Raw genomic sequence first — 18,338 nt, 5'->3', positions numbered from 1 at the left:
TATGAATCTAGCCCAGGTCAGTAACATCTGAAACTCATTACTATTCCACATGCTAACTGGTGACTTGTGTGAAATGAGTTAGTAATTTCAGTCCAGTTCCTGGCAGACAAGGTATCTTCATCACAGAAACCATCTTCACATATGGCACTTCTGGCAACATTATTGGCAGTCCCAGTAGAGAAGACAATTACTGCAGATGACGGTGACCTGGGGTTATTTTTTGTGTGTGTTATTAAGCAATGGCAGGGCACCCAGAGCATTTAGGTAGGTGCTTATATGTTGTTTTGTACATAAAAATAACTAAATTTGCAAATATGCCAGTGATTTAACAGTGAAAGGCTCTACATTCTACTTCCATTCTCCTAAGCCATATAATGAATATTTTGAAGAAGCAAGTATATGGAGGATACTGATTTTTAAATTTTATTTATTACTTATATTTGGTAGTATCCACAAGCACTGACATCACTTTTTTGTGAGAAAACTCCGTTCCTGGCCTGAAAACTCTACAATCTAAGATTTTCACAGAGATAAATGATCAGATTATGATTTCCAAATGCAATATTCCAGGACTTGAGTATCTAATATATTATTTGGCTTTGTCAGTGTTACACTAGTCTATGATGATGATGTTTAGTTAGTGCCAACACTGCGCTCTGCCCTGGAAAGCTTACAGTCTAAGGTCCTGATCTGACCAGCTCTTATGCACATGCTATTGAGTAGTCCCATTGGCTTCCCACAGTAGTAAAGAAAAGCACAAACACAACTGTTGGCAGGATCAGGGCTTGAGGCTCTAATCCTGCAAACCTGCAGGCCTGTTTGTCCTAACCATATTGCTCAGCGCTGGGAAAAATTTCACTCACTTTGTGACACTGGTAACCTAACCCCCACTGTAGACTCAGGTAGGTGGATAGAAGAATTCTTCTGTTGACCTAGCTACTACCTCTTGGAGAGATGGATTATTAACATTAATGGAAAACCCTGTTCAGTTGATGTAGGAAACATCTACACTACAGCTTTACGGTGGTATCCACAGTAGCATAGACACACCCTTATGCATGTGCATTACTTTACTCACATGAGTTAGTCCTCTTGACTTGAGTGGGGGCTAATCACATGTGTAGAGTTTAACATGGAGATAAGTGTTTGCAAGGTCAGCGCCTGAAAGATAGACACAGAGAAGAAGGGATCCATAGGGAAATCCAGAGGTGGGGATGATTTAGAGGGGTTTTTTTTCTTTTCCACAATAATTTTTTTAAAAAACCTTACTTCTAATGGGCATAGTGGAAGGAAAATATCTATATACACATATATCTGTATGGGAAGGCAAATAAATGTACAGATTCAATTGTTACAAAAAGAACAGTGTGACTACGCTAGGAATAAAAATATTTTACTAATAAAATGACCCATTCCTCCCGCTCCTCTCCCCCTTTGCCCGGCTGTTCCATTCCTCACTGTGGCCTGGAGAGCAGATGATTTTGAAAAACCAGATTCTGAACTCCAGGTAGGCTGGAGTAACTCAAGAATAACTCCCCTGACCTGTGGGGGATTACTGCAAATTTATTCTGGTGTACCTGAGACCAGAATCTGGTCTAAAGTATTTAATTCCTACCACTGTGGTGTCCTGCTGCTTTACCGAGGCTGCTGTCTGCCACACACAGCACTTTCTGTCATTCAGTAAGAGCAAGCACAGTGTGGGCTCTGAAGCTGGACTAGCAGCTTAATGTTAGTAAGGACAGCACAGCGATCAGGACTTGAAAACAATTATTTTTAAAATCTTGCTTCCTCTTTCTCCCCCCAAGTCGCAGGTAGGGGAAGTTGTATAGGATGTGTGAGGGCTCTGGAGGAACCAGCACAAGGTGTGAAGAGGATGGAGTGTGGAGTAGATCTGAGGATCTGAGAGGAAACAGCTGGAACGGTGAGGGGCAGGTTGGGGGATCTGATCAGAGGTTCCAGCTCAGGAAGGCAGCAGCAAAAAGACTGGGCAAAGAAAGTAATCAGTTATGAGGCTTAGGAGGGCAGGAGAAGCTGGCTAGGGATATGGTATCAAAGTCACTTTCCCACGCACCAAACAGGAAGTTCACATTCACTTTGGCTGAATTCAATGGGAAATGTGCAGGCTCAGCACCTCTGGCAGTAAGTCAATGTGATGTGCAGGGCCGGATTTACACCTTGTGTGCCCGCAGGCACAGCATCTTCAGCGACTCCTTGCCTAGAGCTGACCTTCGTGTTTTCCATAAAAAATGAAACTTTGAACCCACGTTTAGCTTTTAGGCACCCCTGGAACGCTGGCACCCCTAGGCACCTGCCTACTGTGCCTAATTGGAAATCTGGCCGTGGTGATGTGGCAGAATGAGCACTGAGTTGGAAGCCGGGAACCCCCAAATTTGAATCCTGGCTGCCACTGACTCACTGTTGGAGGCCTTGCAGAACAATCTGTTTCAGTTCACTGGGCATCTGTAAGATGAAGACCTAGTATTTACCCACTTAACCCCCAGGAGTGTTGTGAAGATTAATTGGTTTCAGTCTTACAGTGTGTTGAACATATGAAATGCTATATAAATGCTAAGTACTCTGAAAAATCAGCTTAGATGTCTCAAGATGAGTGCCTGATCTTGATTAAAACAAATGTCGGTGGGTGCACAATTTGTGTTATGATAAAGGCATGCCCAGGTACGTTCTCTGCTTTGCTGTGATGTTGCTACAGGATACAATGAGTATTTCTCCAAACTGCTGGGGATGTTTGAACAATTCAGTACTATTAAGCTATACAATATATTTTTAAAGGATCTGTTTGGATTTGTACAAATAATGCCAAAGTTTTAACTCTGACTGTCCTGAGTCTTTTAAATACAATGTCATCACAACCCAAGTCACTCAGGGCTACCCTAGATTACTTTCTGTTCTGTTGTGACAAACATAAGGCCCAGGAAAAAATGGCAGGAGTGAGGAGCAGATGTCCCTTTTATCACACTGCCATCCATAGATTTTTTTACCCTTTGGAGGCAGAGTTTCATTTCAAAAGGCACCAAGTTCTACTCAGCACCATTTCGGAACAGACCCTGAAAACAGGGGCTCCATTCCCACTCGGAAGTGTAATGAAATGGATAAATACATTCCTTGAGCAGTGAATGAGTCCAGAGACGGGTGCTGGAATTCTGATGCTAGCAATGGATTCTGCAGGAACTTTGGAACTGTGCACACTTGCATGTTTTTTATTGATGCAACATATTTCATGACAAAAATCTGTTGAATATTTACCCCCGTGGTCCCCAAAATTTTTACAGTCGTGCCCCCCCATTTTTGTCCACCGCCTCCCCCAGGAGCTGAGGCCGGGAATAGGCCCACAGCTTGGGCGGGCAGGGGCAGGGGAGCTCGGACAGAGGCAAATGGGCCAAGGCTGGGGCTGGGGCTGGGAATGGAGCCACAGCTGGGGGCCAAGGGTGGGGACAGGGATGCAGCCAGACTGGGAGCAGAGCCTTGGCCAAGAGGCTGCAGCCTGGGGTGGGGCTGGGGCTGCCAAGCCCAGGCTGGGAGTGGAGCCATGGCCAGGGGCTGGGGCTGATGCTGGGGCCAGGAGCCGAGCTTGGAGCAGAGCAGGGCTGGGTGGCGCTCCTTCCTCACTCCCCGTGGGGGCTGGCCTCCCCCACCCCTGAATGTTCAGGGCACACCCCACAGTTTGGGGACCTCTGATTTACCCTTCCTGTGGAAATGATCCGTGAAGGGCAAAAGTATTTAAATATGTACTTAAAACCCTTGTGAAATTTCACTGAAAAAGCCGTACTGTGCATGAGCAATAGCCTCTTTTTAAAGGTTATTCTATTGGCTGCTTTCCTTCTTCCTCTCACACTCCCACATCCCTCCCCACCAAAATGTATTATATCTTGGTCTGCTCAGTTTCCAGACATCAGTTTTTCATTGTTCACCATTGCACCAAGTCACAGCTGTATCTGGTGAAGAACATCCCCTCCCTCCATTTCAAACTTCAACAATTGTTTTTATTGTGCTTTGGGGAGGGGAGGAAGGATTTGGGGCAGAAAAACATCTCTGTTAGAATGAGACCCTTTATGTCACGTTTTTGCCTGTGGTGAATTTTGCCGCTGAGTTATAAGCCCTTGAAATAAGAAGTTTAAAAAGGAAACGCTTACTGGAGTTTTTTGAATGCATCGCATAAGACAGGGAAGAGAGCCATCTAGTGGCTTCTTAACATTCTTTCCTTCCTGTGTTTCCCCTTTTGGTAAAGATATTAGTTTCCTCTGTTCTTAAAGGAGTGGCTTTTTCCTGTGCTAGTTATTCTTTTTCAGATAACAAATGAGCATATTTACGCAAGTTCACAGATTTTTTAACCCACCTTGTCACTCTGCTTATTGTGAGAAACTCTGAATGTTCAACACTCCTCTCAATTTCTCAAAGGGCTTGTCTCAGTTACATTCATTTTTTTTGTTTTATTTTTGTAGCAATGGGAATAACCATAATATTGTCTTCTGGGCTCTTTTGTTACTGGAAACAATTTGCAGTCAAGGCCTGAATAAGGTTATACCAGATCTACTGTTGCCTGGTGGAAATTTGTTGCTTTATTTATTTTTAACTCTAAGAAAATGCTTAGTGTTTTCTGTCCATAACCCATTATGACTTTGTATTGCATTCCATTTTTATTTCCTGCAACACTCCACTTGTCCTGGTCCTGGGCTTCTACTGAAAATAAGTGTGAAATTGATCATGGTTTTGTGGCATGGATATGTGTGACAGTATATTGTAATAGAGGTTAGAGGGAGAATTTGAACTCAAGTTGCCATATGTGAAAGCCCAGAACTTTAACCAAATGGGCCATCTAACTTTTGGAGTGAAGTGGCTGAGAGTCTATCATAACTTTGTTCTTGTCTCTCCAGGCTCTCAGCTTTGACCTTTTGTTGAACCTCCTCTTTAGGCCTATATTCAACTATAGTTTATAATTTGCAAGTTCTGCAGGCAAATAAGAACTCTGAAGTTCTGCTCTTTTGTATGTTTATGAGGAACCTCTTTATTGTCCATGGCCTTTCTGAAGAATCTTTTAAGTAGCTTTGTTCCTTTTTCAGGCTGCCCAATGAACTTTTGAAATAAAGTCTTGTTGTCATGTGTTGGAATTTGTGTGTTTGGGGAGACCGTTACAATTCTTGACTACAAAATCAGGGCCTCTTGTCAGTATCCATAACTGTAGATACACTCTGCCCTTGAAAAAATTATGTTAGCATGCAAGATAACTTGGCTTGCCGATGGATCATTCAAGAAGGCTGCCTTGGGATACGAGTCACAATCAAAAAGTAATTGTTTCTTTCCAAATGGAATAAATCAGTCCTGATCTTCTGCTGTTATATTTCAAGTTTCCTATGAGGTCTCACCATTTCCAATTGTGTTTTCCCCTTTATTTGAATCTGTCCTTTTGCCAGGTGTCACTTTTAAACACTCCGTTCCCTTATTCCTTGGCATGCAGTAGGCTAAATTTTGTTATTATGTATGCTGGTGTAAATCTGGAACAATTCAGTTGAAACAAATGGAATTACTCCAAATTTGCAGCCCTTGTCAATTAGAATTTGGTCTGGTGGATCAGTATGGTATTTTGATTTGATTCTGATATCACTTACGCTGGTTTTAACATTGGTGTGAGATCAGAATCAAGACCTATGGCTCTACACTATAGCTATAAGAGAAATGTGGTGGCTGGAGTGAAATGATCCCTGTATAGTTTAATTCTAGAAAGGACTCTGAGGATTGTGAAAGGCCCTGTATAAGAAAACAAAACAAAAAGATAATTCTTTATCTAAGCTAGACTGCTCTTTTTCTTTAAAAATACTTTCCTAAATACTGAAAACTAAGTTCAAAAGTGTAGGCTTACTTTCAGTCAGGTTTAGGCTTAGCTATGGGTACACTGCTGTACTTATCTGTTGCAGAATCTTTCGTTGCTGCTTGTGTCAATAAACTGCTACTTCTGTTTGGAAAGAGTGAGGTGCCTGTGGATTTCAAAATAATTTCCCACAATGTTATGGTATTGGTATGTGTTTACTACTGAAAAGGGTATCTGCAGCAATTAAGTGTTTTACAGATGGATGTATAGTATTGTATATGCCAAAACGAAGAATATCTCTATAGTTTTATCCTGAGTTTCTGAAGACAGTATAATGTGCCACTCCAAGTCTTTAAAGATTGCAGTAAAAGATTTATGATCTATATCTTATAGCATGTGTGACTCATAATAAACGTCCTCCAAAGGTGTAGTGCCATGTCCAGCAGTGATTGCTCCAATAAATGGGTCTCCCTCTGCAATACAGTCGTTTGTAACCATATAACAGCTTTACTTTCTGTCTGGAAAGGCACAGTTTTGTCAAAATGTTTTATGCCACTACATCGCTCTCAACATTTCCAGAAAGCACGGCAGTTGTTGGTTTCATATTTACTCCCACGTTTTAATATGACACAGCATCATAGCTTTTCTCCTTTTTATTCCGAGCCTTCTTAGAATCATAGAATGTCAGGGTTGGAAGGGACCTCAGGAGGTCATCTAGTCCAACCCCCTGCTCAAAGCAGGACCAGTCCCCAGTGTTTGCACCAGATCCCTAAGTGGCCCCCTCAAGGATTGAACTCACAACCCTGGGTTTAGCAGGCCAATGCTCAAACCACTGAGCTATTCATTGTTGAGACTTAAAATAAATGAATACACAAATAAATAGTAAAACCAGTAGCTTATTCTGGCTATAAATGGGAAAATTTCATAAACGTTGCAATGCATCAAATTACAGAATTCTTATCACACTTATTTAGAGAGCATCCCCTACTTATTGTAGCCACGTTTTTTGGGAGGGTTTTGTACTTGTTTCAGTGGTCACAGTTATTCTTTTTGGAACTGTCTCTCTTGCTTAGTCTTTCAATATAAGAACACTCGGGTTATCCGCAGAGCCATTTTTCTGGGTGTCGTAGAACTGTAGCTATAGATTCCAGTGAAGAACCGTGCTGTCTCAAGTGTGTGAGATCTATCGAGTGTCTACAATAGTTTTTGGGTGGTTTCTTTCAGAAGAGTTCAGGGGTCCTATGCCTGGCATAACATTACTGCCCATCTCTGCTGATGGCAGCTTTGGGTGGGAATGGCCTAAATAGGCCAGGAAAGGTAGTCTTGTGGTCGAAGCACAGGCTGGAGTGAAGAAATCTTGGTTCTTTTCCCAGTTCTGCCACACACTTCCTGTGTGACACCGAAGTACTATAGTTTCCCCAGGTGTAAAATCAGGGTGGTAATATATGCCCACATCACAGGGATATCAAGATGTTTTATTCATTACTGATTTTAAAGCACAATCAGTGCCTTGTGTTAAAGACAAAGCATTCTGAATATTATTTATTATTATTTATGCAATATTGTTCAGTAGAATAGTAAATGTTTCTGTATGGCTGGGTAGGCGAGTGTGCACATGCACACTGTGTGCTAAGCTCAGTATGCAGTTGTCAGGTAAAATTTGCTTTGGTCACTTCTAGCCTCCTTTATTATTTCAATGTCTTCTATTTCATGCCTTACAAATAAGTTCTGTGCAGATTTACAACTTCTGAAGAATGCTGCAGCCTCAGTTTGTACTAAAATGATGCATCCCCAATACTTTGATCCTTGCATTCGCCCCCAAAAACATTTTGTATTTGCTTTACTATAACCCATCTTACTTCCTGAGGCATTACGTAGTTACCTTACCTTTATGGCTTTGTACCTTGTCTTCTAAAGGTTGAGTCGTAGTAGAGGTTTTTTGGGCAATTCTTAACTACTGAGGTAAATTTTTCTGGTCACAAGCTTTTAGTTGTTATAATGGTCAGATATGAAATTCCCTCTATTTACTGGTCTGTGATCCTTTTTAACAAATTTCCATGGTCCAAATCCTGAAGATTTTAACTCAGTCCTTCCTGTGGCAGAATGCTCACTGAAGACAATTGACAATTCGTGGCTTCGTTGAAGTCCAATGGCAGAGCTCCCATTGACTTCAGTAGAACCAAGAGTTCGTCTAATTGGAATTCTTCTTCAGAGGTGTCTGAGTAATACTGAATTAGAACATCAGGATTTGACCCTAGATGTTTAGTTTTCAGAGTAACAGCCGTGTTAGTCTGTGTTAGTCTGTATTTGCAAAAAGAAAAGGAGTACTTGTGGCACCTTAGAGACTAACCAATTTATTTGAGCATAAGATGAAGTGAGCTGTAGCTCACGAAAGCTTATGCTCAAATAAATTGGTTAGTCTCTAAGGTGCCACAAGTACTCCTTTTCTTTTAGATGTTTAGTGTAGTTATAAGGTGTATTTTTAAGTATTCTGTAAATCTACTACATGTGTATATTACAATTAGGGATGCTAGTGTGTTACAGATTTCAATCTAAACTGAAGTGAAAATCTAATTTGTGTAACCTGGTTTATTCTTAAATGTCTGAGCTCTGTCTATTTTAATGTATTTGCAAAGTGCCTTGGGGAACCATTGCAAAGAAGTGACTCTAAAAGAGTGGTACAGTAGATTGACTGATAATATTATTGCAAGTGTTAATCATATGCTTCAGAATTGTGGGATTTCCCCCTGCATGGCTATTTTTGATGTCTAGACTTGTTTTCAGGTTATTTTGGACAACACAAAATAAAGACTATGAGTGTAACACATTGTGTTAATTACTAGGATTAACATATAAAAAAATGAAATCTAAATAGAAAAGAATAAAAGACAAAGATATTTAAAAAATATGTTCTTATTATTCCTGTTAGTTACATAGTATGTTCTCAAGATTTTCTTAATTTTGTAAACCCCGAGGAAAAGATTGGTTAAAACTTATTTCTGTGCTGAAATGTCCCCAACCATCTGGGCTCTGAGGACAACCTGCCCGTAAATTGATCTCCACTTATTTTTTTTCCTTTATCATTCACCGTTAATGTAAACTATACATTTATGGAGGCTGTGACAAGTTTATTGAAAGTTTTGTACATTTCTGTTTTGAAATGTGTTAATTTTTGTCCTGGCTAAAATTTGGACATTTCTTAAAACTTTTATTAATATGGTCAGGACAGACTGGTGTCACGTTGGTGATACATGTAGGTCTGGTGCAATACAAAGGAGGAAGAAGAGATCTCATGTTTGAAGAAGGGGCCCATAGTTTGCTGGTGTGAAATGGCAGAGCTCTGTTAACTTCACTGGAGCTATGCCACTATCCACTAGCAGAGAATATAGCTCAGTGATTACAGTATATGTTTCACTGTTTTTTTCTTCATTGCTGTTAAGTATTTCTTCTGACAATTCTGTCCTCTTTGTAATGTGTTCAGCTGTATTTCTCTTTCCACAAATCCCTGAGATCCTTGTGAATTTTACCACTGCTACAAGCTTTGCTTGATATCATAGTTCTTTACAATCATGAACTGTACTGCATAACATTGTACAAGTTGTACTACACAACCTTGTATAGAATCTTGTGATGCAGTGAACCCCTGCTGATATATTTTCTAGTGCAGGGGTGGCCAACCTGAGCCTGAGAAGGAGCCAGAATTTACCAATGTACATTGCCAAAAAGCCACAGTATTAAGTCAGCAGCCCCCCATCAGCTCCCCACCACCCACTTCCAGCACCTCCCACCCACTGGCAGCCCCACCGATCAGTGCCTCCCTCTCCCTCCCTGTACCTCCTGATCAGCTATTTTGTGGCGTGCAGGAGGCTTGGGGGGGAGGGGGAAGAGGAGGAGGAGCGAGGGCACGGCAAGCTCAGAGGAGGGGCTGGGGAGGGGTGGAGTGAGGGCAGGGCCCATGGCAGAGCCAGGGGTTGAGCAGTGAGCACCCCCCGGCACATTGGAAAGTTGGCGCCTGTAGCTCCAGCCCCGGAGTCGGTGCCTGTACAAGGAGCCGCATATTAAAGTCTGAAGAGCCGCATGTGGCCACAGGTTGGCCACCCCTGTTCTAGTGTTTATTTCAGAAAATACAACTATAGGTAAGCCCAAGAAAGTGTTAACTGTTTTTTATCTCTCATTATTTGCTCTGATATTACAATATTTTCATTGTTGTTTCAGTTAGGATTAATTTTACCCATATGTGTGGTACAAGATTGATCTCATGCAGAACGGCTACACTTCTTGCACAAGTAGATAGATTTTGATCATTAGCTCTTATTCACTAGTCTGCATCTCAGCTGTTCTGTTTTGAATTGATTGGCATTTCAGTTATACATATTTATACTTTATAAAATGGTGACTGTGGTTAGGCAGAACTTACATGCAATTACAATGTAAATACATTACAGTTATGGTTTTGATAACTTATTCATATTATCAAGTTATCAAAACCATAACTGTAATGTATTTACACTAGAATTGCATGTAAGTACTGCCTAACCACAGTCACCATTTTATAAGTATTAATATGTATAATTAAAATGCCAGACGTGTGTGTGTGTGTGTGTGGTATTTGTCATGTACTGTATCATAAAACTCATTGAATTAATTAGCAATACAGTAAGAACAACTGACTAAAAAGAAAGATATTTGAAAAGAAACAGATAAGGAAATCTCTCTCTCTGAGACACACACACACACACACATGAGAGAGAGAGAGAGGCTATGAAATATGTCTTAAAGGTAATTTTCTGTACCTAGAATATCTTCTCATTCTAGTCATGTTACTTTGTGGAATACATGCCTCCAAGGCGAGCATTGCAGTTATTTATAACTTACTTTAACGAACAGTAGATTCATGTTCTAAATCCACAGAAATGACCTCAAGTATGACTGATGCTCTCCCTTGTCACATTTGTGAAAAGTATCTAGTTTGGACTAACAATGCATACAAGAAATCAATCACTCTGTTCTATGTAATTTCAGAATCTCTATGTAGACACCACTAAGAAACCGTGCTCAGACCAAGCTACTGCTGTTTCAGAATTACAAGTTAGTTGTCAGAATGATTTAGTGCACTGGGAGAATGAGGACGACGTGACTGGGACAGCAACATTACTGGACACCAGTGTGATTAAAGGTCAGTTAAGCTTTATGATTTGAGTTATTAATATAACAGCACTGAACCTCAGCCCTGATAAATGCTTGACGTGCAGAAGTATTTTGCATGATTCAGTTGGAACCTGTGGATCAGTCAAAGGAGACAAAATGTGAACCTCTCTTTTCTTCCTGAATAAATGCCATAAGGCAAACTCTCAGCAGCAGCATGGTATTAAACTCAGTTTGACACTGCAGCATGAATATTCAGTGGTTCTCAGGAGCAGGCCTGCGTGGAGAAGATGCTGCATTCATTTACAGTCAATCTTTTTAAAAGACTGATGATTCAGCCCTGTTGGCAAAACTGAATGAGTGAGTTGTGTAAAAATATTAAGATGTCTCAAGTCACATTTTTATATTTCTAAGAAAAAATTGAACTGAGAAAATTAATTGGCTTTTATTTATTTATACTTTTTATGTACTGTGTGTTAGGATTTCCTATATATTTTCACCATCTGTTTTGGTGTTCTATTTTTTTTCTTTCAGAGCATGTTAAAGCTGAAAAGCTAAATGACATGGGGCCTGATCCAAAACCTATGACGTCAATGGAATAACTGCCATTGATTTCAATAGGGTTTGGATCAGGCTCATGGCCCATCTTAATGGTCCACCCATCATATCTATCCGATAATGGGACTTCCACATGTAGTGTGTTTGCAGGACTGGGCTCTGGATGTCTATCTGCATGCAATCAGTTGAGTGGTTTCTGCTAGTAATATAAAAACATCACTTAAAGCTTTTCTTTATTGCCTTGTCATTGAATGTGTGTGACTCCCAACTGTGAAATTCAGGACATTACTTTGAAAACCTTGCATATTGCAACTCCTCCAAAAATAACATAGTGTTCATAACAAGGGATTCATTATTAATGCTCTGAAAGTAATTTGTTTGAGGGGAGAATTTCAAAGGCACAAGGGGCACCTAACTTCTGTTGAAAGATAATAGGAGTTTGTCACCTGGCTCCCATTTGTGCTGTCACAGTCCAGGGCAGCTGCACCTCTTTCCCCCTGAAGGTCCAGCAAAGGCACTTTCTCCAGGCTTCCAGCTCCTCAGCCATCACCTCTCTTGGGTGGAGACCCACGTCTCTCTCCTTCCTGATTGGGGTATTTCCAGGCTGCACAGTTCCCTGTCTACACTGCGAATTCCTCAGCAAAGTCAGACTGCCTAAGCAGGCCTACTTTGTCTTCTCAGAGGCTATAAACAGTACAATTGCCCATAGGTATAAGTTACCACACAGCTTTCTCAAAAAGCACATTTATTCTTAAGGGAAAAGCACTACAGAGAAAACATATTGAAAACAATAAAAGAACATACACACATGCTAATAACCTTGCCAGAGATCCTCCCACATTCCAGCAAGAGCTCTGGCTGGTGAACAGTCCTTCTTCAAACCCTGGCGAGGGTTTTTCTGTGGTTACCAGTCTGTAACCGTTTTGGCTCAGAACAAGCACTTAAGAAACGATGAATTGCTCCTTTATGCTGTTTGATTCTGGGAGCAGGTAATTCATAGACAAAGGTCCACTCCCAGGGCAAAGCTTCAAAAGATCATATATGGGGGGGGGGGGGAGAGGGGGAGGCGGCATTTGCATTCCCCACCTCCCATTTATTTCCTAGGAAACCCACTCAACTAACAGTTAATTCTTATCTTTGCCCATTGGTTAAAAGAGTCCTTTGAAGCTCATAACACTTCCCCAGGTTTAAATTAGTCATGTCTCCTAGACAAGATACATAGAAACATTTGCATTTTAATACAATGAGCTCCTAAAATACTTAACCTTAATTTGATATGGTTTAACTTAATTCAATAAGATTTATCCAGGATATTGCAGGAAATTGACATACCTGTCACATGTGCCTTTGAAAATCTCCCCCACACCGGTATTTTTTGTTGAGTGAATGTGTTTGGTTGCTGCAAAAGAGGAAGGTTCCAGATTGTCAGGTCTGGAAAATTAAGTCCTCTGTTTAGTCCCCACAACAGATATAATTGGTAATGAGCAATCTTATTCTGAAGGGACCACTTTCAGGGCTTTAGAGTCTGACCCTGAAAACCATTACTCGTCCTAGCAGTCACACTGAAGTCAGACTACCCACATGTGTAAGGACTATCACGGGGAGTCTATACATAGTAAAGGGGCTCCTGTACTGTGGCAGGTCAGGCTGTTATAACTTATCCTGAGGACTGGCCAGGACCTAGATGGCCTTGGGATTTGGAGATCACAAAAATGGTTTGAAGCTGACTGAGCGCTCCTTTAGGCATAACGATAACCAATGGGTGGAACCTGATGCCAGACAGATTCAAATTAGAGTAAGGCAACATTTTTAACATTGAGGGTGATTAACCATTGGAACAAACTATCGGGGGAAGTGATGGATTCTCCATCTTTTGATGCCTTCAGATCAAGGCTGGATGCCTTCTTAAAGATATGTTTTAGCCAAACTCAAGTAATTGGGCTCAATACAGGAGTAAATGGATTAAATTTCATGGCCTGCGTTATACATGAGGTCAGACTAGATGATCTAATGGTTCTTTCTGGCCTTACATTGACTGAATCTTTACCAGTCCTGTGTAGAAAACAGCTTGACTAGACCAGAGAATCTAATTCAGGATAATGGAAGAGTTAGAAAATATGTCTAAGACCAGTAACATGCACATGTTCCTGTGGGTTCTGAGTAGGAGAAACTATATTGCAAGGTCCTTCTCTCTTGCCTTGACAAATGCAGTCAGACCTGCTCAGATCCATTCAGAATGTTGTTGCAAAGATCATTTTCCTCGCCCACCACACTGACCCCGTCACCGCTCTCTTTGATTTCCCTCTACTGGCTCCCCCTTCTCTATGGCATCAAACATAAGCTGCTTGTATTATGCTCAAGGCCCTTCACCTTCAGTACCTGCCCTACCTATCATCTCTCATTTGCTATCACGTTGCTGATTCCCACCTCTGATAGGCCCATGATGTTAGCCTCCACTGCCTACTTGTTAAACAAGCACCTTTGTGCTTTCTCCCATTCTGCCCCTCATGCTTGGGAGGAGCTCCTGTGAACATCTGCAAAGCTACCTCATTATCCACCCTCAAAAATTGCCTTTGCCGTGATGCCTACAAAACTCTGAATAACAGTTAGGCTGCTGGTGTACTGAGATCTCTGCCTGTCATGCTGACTAATATCAACTGATTGTACTTCCCCTCAGTTTGCATCTATGTGTTGCTTCTTGTCTTGTTCTTACATGGTAAACTCCTTGGTGTGGGGGCGTCTTTTTGTTCTGTGTTCGTACAGCGCCTAGGACAATAGGGCTCAACGGTAATGCAAATACTAACGATGCTCTATGTAGGGATTTCATGATGGTCTGGGCAAGGATTTTATTGATTGTTTTAGCAAAGCATAACAGAAGTTGCAAGTCATACATTTTAAAAAAATCACCTTTATTGAACACCCCATGATACAAAATGAAAACCAGGGCAAAATTTGCAAAAATTCATTCTAGTGCCTCGTAATAGGCATGTCCATGCAAACTCTCACAAAGCTCTTGTTACTGTTCCCAATGTTTTTCTAACCCTGCCAGTGTGCCTTTCCTATTTTGAGTCACTGGATTGGGTCCCAGGAGTGGCCCCCTCTTTCATTTGTTTGATAACCTCTTGCATAACTTGTCATTCCGGTGAGTGCTGTTAAGATGGGACTGGAGCTCCTCTAGGGTGACCAGACAGCAAGTGTGAAAAATTGGGACGGTGGTGGGGGCTAATAGGAGTCTATATAAGAAAAAGATCCAAAAATCAGAACTGTCCCTATAAAATCGGGACATCTGGTCACCCTAATCTCCTCTCGCCAGTGGGCAAAGAAGTCCAGGACCTCAGCATGGGACCATGTGAAAGCAAGGTGCATGGCTGCTATGACTGGTGTGTGGTAGTGTAGTATATGACACCAGGTGTGTGTACTTTCCACAAGCTGGAATCGCAAAGAGACACATCTGGCTGCATGACAGCATTTAAAGGAGGAGGTGACGTCTTATCAAGATGTCCCGACGCTGTAGCGGGCACACAGGTAAACAGACAGGCTGATCCAGCTGTAGGGCAGAGCAGTGTGGGATGGCAATGGGAGAACTGCCAGAGATGGACCATTGTGAATTGAAATGGGAATGTGACCACACCTACTGTGTTCTGGAAAAACTCATCCTGCATGCCAGCAAACTCATTTCCAAGGAGGGTTCATTAAAGCAGGGAATGAGAAATAAAATCCTTTGTCTCTGAACACAAGGCAGTTTTCCCCCGAAACACTCAAATTAACTCAAAACAACATGCAAATGTAGTCAAGTCTTACGTAACTGGAGCAAAACATACATCTGATATGGAGCATATCACCCTCTAAATGAGACGTAGCTGAAGGGCACATCCCTAGGAAATACCAAGGTAAGAATGCAGTTTCCCAGCTCGAGTGATTCGTCAGTTCCATGAGACACAACCATATGTGGAATAAATTTGTATTATGGAGGCTACATGCCGTATATGGCAGATAATCTGAATTTACTATGGCAACATTTTTTAAGAAGATAACAAGTTCTTTTTGTCTCAGGCCTTTTACTAACAGTCAGATCTAGATCTATCTGCACCCGGTCTGTGAGTGATCGTACTATATTAACAGTTTGTTTACCTTTGGGGGTTACTGGTGTACTATGGACAGGGGGTGAATAACAGATCACCTCATGTATGCACAAATTTTGATCTGACACTAATATGTACAATCCAAAAGAAGGATTCCTAAAAGAGAAGGAAGGATGCTCTCGTGGCTATGGCACTGAAATGGGAATCAGGAGACCTGGGATTAATTCTTGGGTCTGCCACAGATTTCCTAGGTAATCGTGTGCAAATCACTTAATCTCTCTGTGGGAAAATATGTAAAGTGTGGGCAATAATGCTTCCTTTCTCTCACACTTTTGTGTGCCTTGTCTGTTTAGATAGTCCCTGCCCTGAAAAGTATGCAATCTCTCACTGTGTCTGTAGAGTGCTTACCACAATGGGTTCTCAGTCTCGGTTGGGGGCCTCTAGATGCTACTGTTATACAAATAGAATAATAGAAATGGAGGGGTGAAAAAGACCAAGAGAGGTCCTGAAGTCCAGTTCTCTGTGCTGAGGCAGGACCAAGTAAACCTAGACCATCCCTGACAGGGGTTTGTGTAACGTTTGCTTAAACCTCCAGTGATGGGGATTCCTCAGCATCCTTTGGAAGCCTATTCCAGAGCTTAGTGATCCTTGTAGTTAGTAAGATTTTCCTAAAATCAAACCTAATTCTCCCTTGCTGCAGTTTAAGCTCATTATTATTTGTCCTACCTTCAATGGACATGGAGAACAACTGATCATCATCTTCTTTGTAACTGCCTTTAACATATTTGAAGATGGTTATCCGGTCCTGCCTCAGTTGTCTTTTCTCAAGACTAAACTGTCCATTTTTTTAACCGTTCCTGCTAGGTCAGGTTTTCTAAATCTTGTATTGTTTTTGTTGCTCTCCTCTGGATTCTCTCTAATTTGTCTGCATCTTTCTTAATGTGTGGCACCCAGAATTGGACACAGTATGATAGGCACCAGGGGTGGAGCAGAAAATATGTCTAAGACCACATATGTCTAACATAATAATAACATAATCTAAAATATGTCTAACATGCACATGTTCCTTGTGGGTTCTGAGTGGGAGAAACTGTATTGTTTGACTAATTTTTAAACTTCTACTGGTGATTTCAATCCACTCCTACAAACAGCTAAACTGTTTCATATTCTAATAAGGGCATGAAATCTGCGCTGTCAGAGAAGCCCATCATGAGCAGAATTCTTGCTTTGTTTCCACAGTCTATGGCTCATAGAATATTTCCTTTTTTTAAAAAAGGTCCATATGATTCCTGATGTATCAAAGAATATATAGATGTGAAGAAAAATGTGAATTTATATCTTTGGGTTTTAAGGCCTCCGTTTTGTTTCCTTGTAAACTTCATGTTAATAAAGATGGGATTTTTAAAAAATTATTATTTCAATGAAGCTACAGATTTTTACTTCCGCAACATTTGCTTCTAAAATGAACTTGGTACTGAAGGTTGAGGCATTTTGTTCTCTTATACATGAGTTTCACTGAGTTTGAACTCACTAGAAATACCAGCAATATTTACAAAAAAAAATAATTCTAGTCAGAAAATATCCATCTGAATTTCTTTGTTTACCCTTAAAATTAATCCTTTAAATGGATTTTCTAAAAAGTTACCTAATCTTCTTGCTAGTAGTTTAGAATTCTAGAATTGTTACATTCCTTCTTCTAGAAACTTCTGTTTGTTGATGATTCGATACCTTGACCACATCCTCTGCTCTTGCATTTGACTAAGACAAGAGTAGAAGATCAAAATTGACATTAAGCCCTGAAGCCCTCCTTGCTCCTGTGATCCATTTTTTTCTATTTCTAAATCTTTCTTCCTTTTTTGTTATAATTACAACTTTTTTGTGTGTGGGGCTTGATCTCAATATTTATTATTGTATGATGCATCTTGAAATGATAAATAAAGGACCAAAGAAAGAAATCATAGAATCGTAGGACTGGAAGGGATCTCAAAAGGTCATCTAGTCCAGTCCCCTGCACTCATGGCAGGACTAAGTATTATCTAGACCATCCCTGACAGGTGTTTGTCTAACCTGCTCTTAAATATCTCCAATGATGGAGATTCCACAACCTGCCCGGGCAATTTATTTCAATTTTTAACCACTCTGACAGGAAGTTTTTCCTAATGTCGACCCTAAATGTCCTTTGCTGAAATTTAAGCCCATTGCTTCTTGTCCTATCCTCAGAGGTTAAGAAAAATAATTTTTCTCCCTCCTCCTTGTAACAATCTTGATAAGTATCTGCATTAATGCACTGGTCAGATTTAGTCTACAGTGCACCTGACTAATCTCTAATGACCAAATACTGACCCTCTGTATTGCAGGAATAACCTGTTCTGTACTCCTACACATTTTCATTAATTATTATATATTTATTATGTCTTAGAGTAGCAGCCTAAGGATTGGGAGTAGAGCTGGTGGGAATTTTTTGACAAAACAGGTTTTTGTCCGCAAGTACTGATCCATCAAAACCAAAATGTTCATTGGGATAGATTTCTCAGGTCCAGGGTAGATTTTGCTCGTCAAAGTGAGAGAATCAAAATTTAGTCCCTGTTGCAATGAATATTCAAATTGTTTATTCTAAGTGAAACAACACTAACAGGAGCAACTAAGTAAAACCCACCCTAGAATAGCCAAGTGGTTCGGCCACTCCCTTGTGATATGGGAGTCCTGGGTTCAAGTCCCTGCTCCAAATC

At 40.9% G+C, this 18,338-nt stretch overlaps 1 protein-coding gene across 3 annotated transcripts in view; it reads left to right on the top strand.

The window, feature by feature from the left end:
- The window catches only part of THEMIS (thymocyte selection associated), a 122,301-nt gene that overhangs the window by 81,067 nt on the left and 22,896 nt on the right, over window positions 1–18,338 (top strand). For all 3 annotated transcript variants that reach the window (XM_043542879.1, XM_043542878.1, XM_037894755.2), the window contains one exon: window positions 10,847–11,000. In XM_043542879.1, coding sequence (XP_043398814.1) covers window positions 10,847–11,000 — 154 coding nt within the window. The remainder of the gene's footprint in view (window positions 1–10,846; window positions 11,001–18,338) is intronic.

The sequence above is a fragment of the Chelonia mydas genome, chromosome 3 (assembly GCF_015237465.2).
Source record: "Chelonia mydas isolate rCheMyd1 chromosome 3, rCheMyd1.pri.v2, whole genome shotgun sequence".
Lineage (NCBI taxonomy): Eukaryota > Metazoa > Chordata > Testudines > Cheloniidae > Chelonia > Chelonia mydas.
The sequence above is the reverse complement of the archived record's forward strand: the minus strand, read 5'-3'. Positions and strand labels throughout refer to the sequence as shown.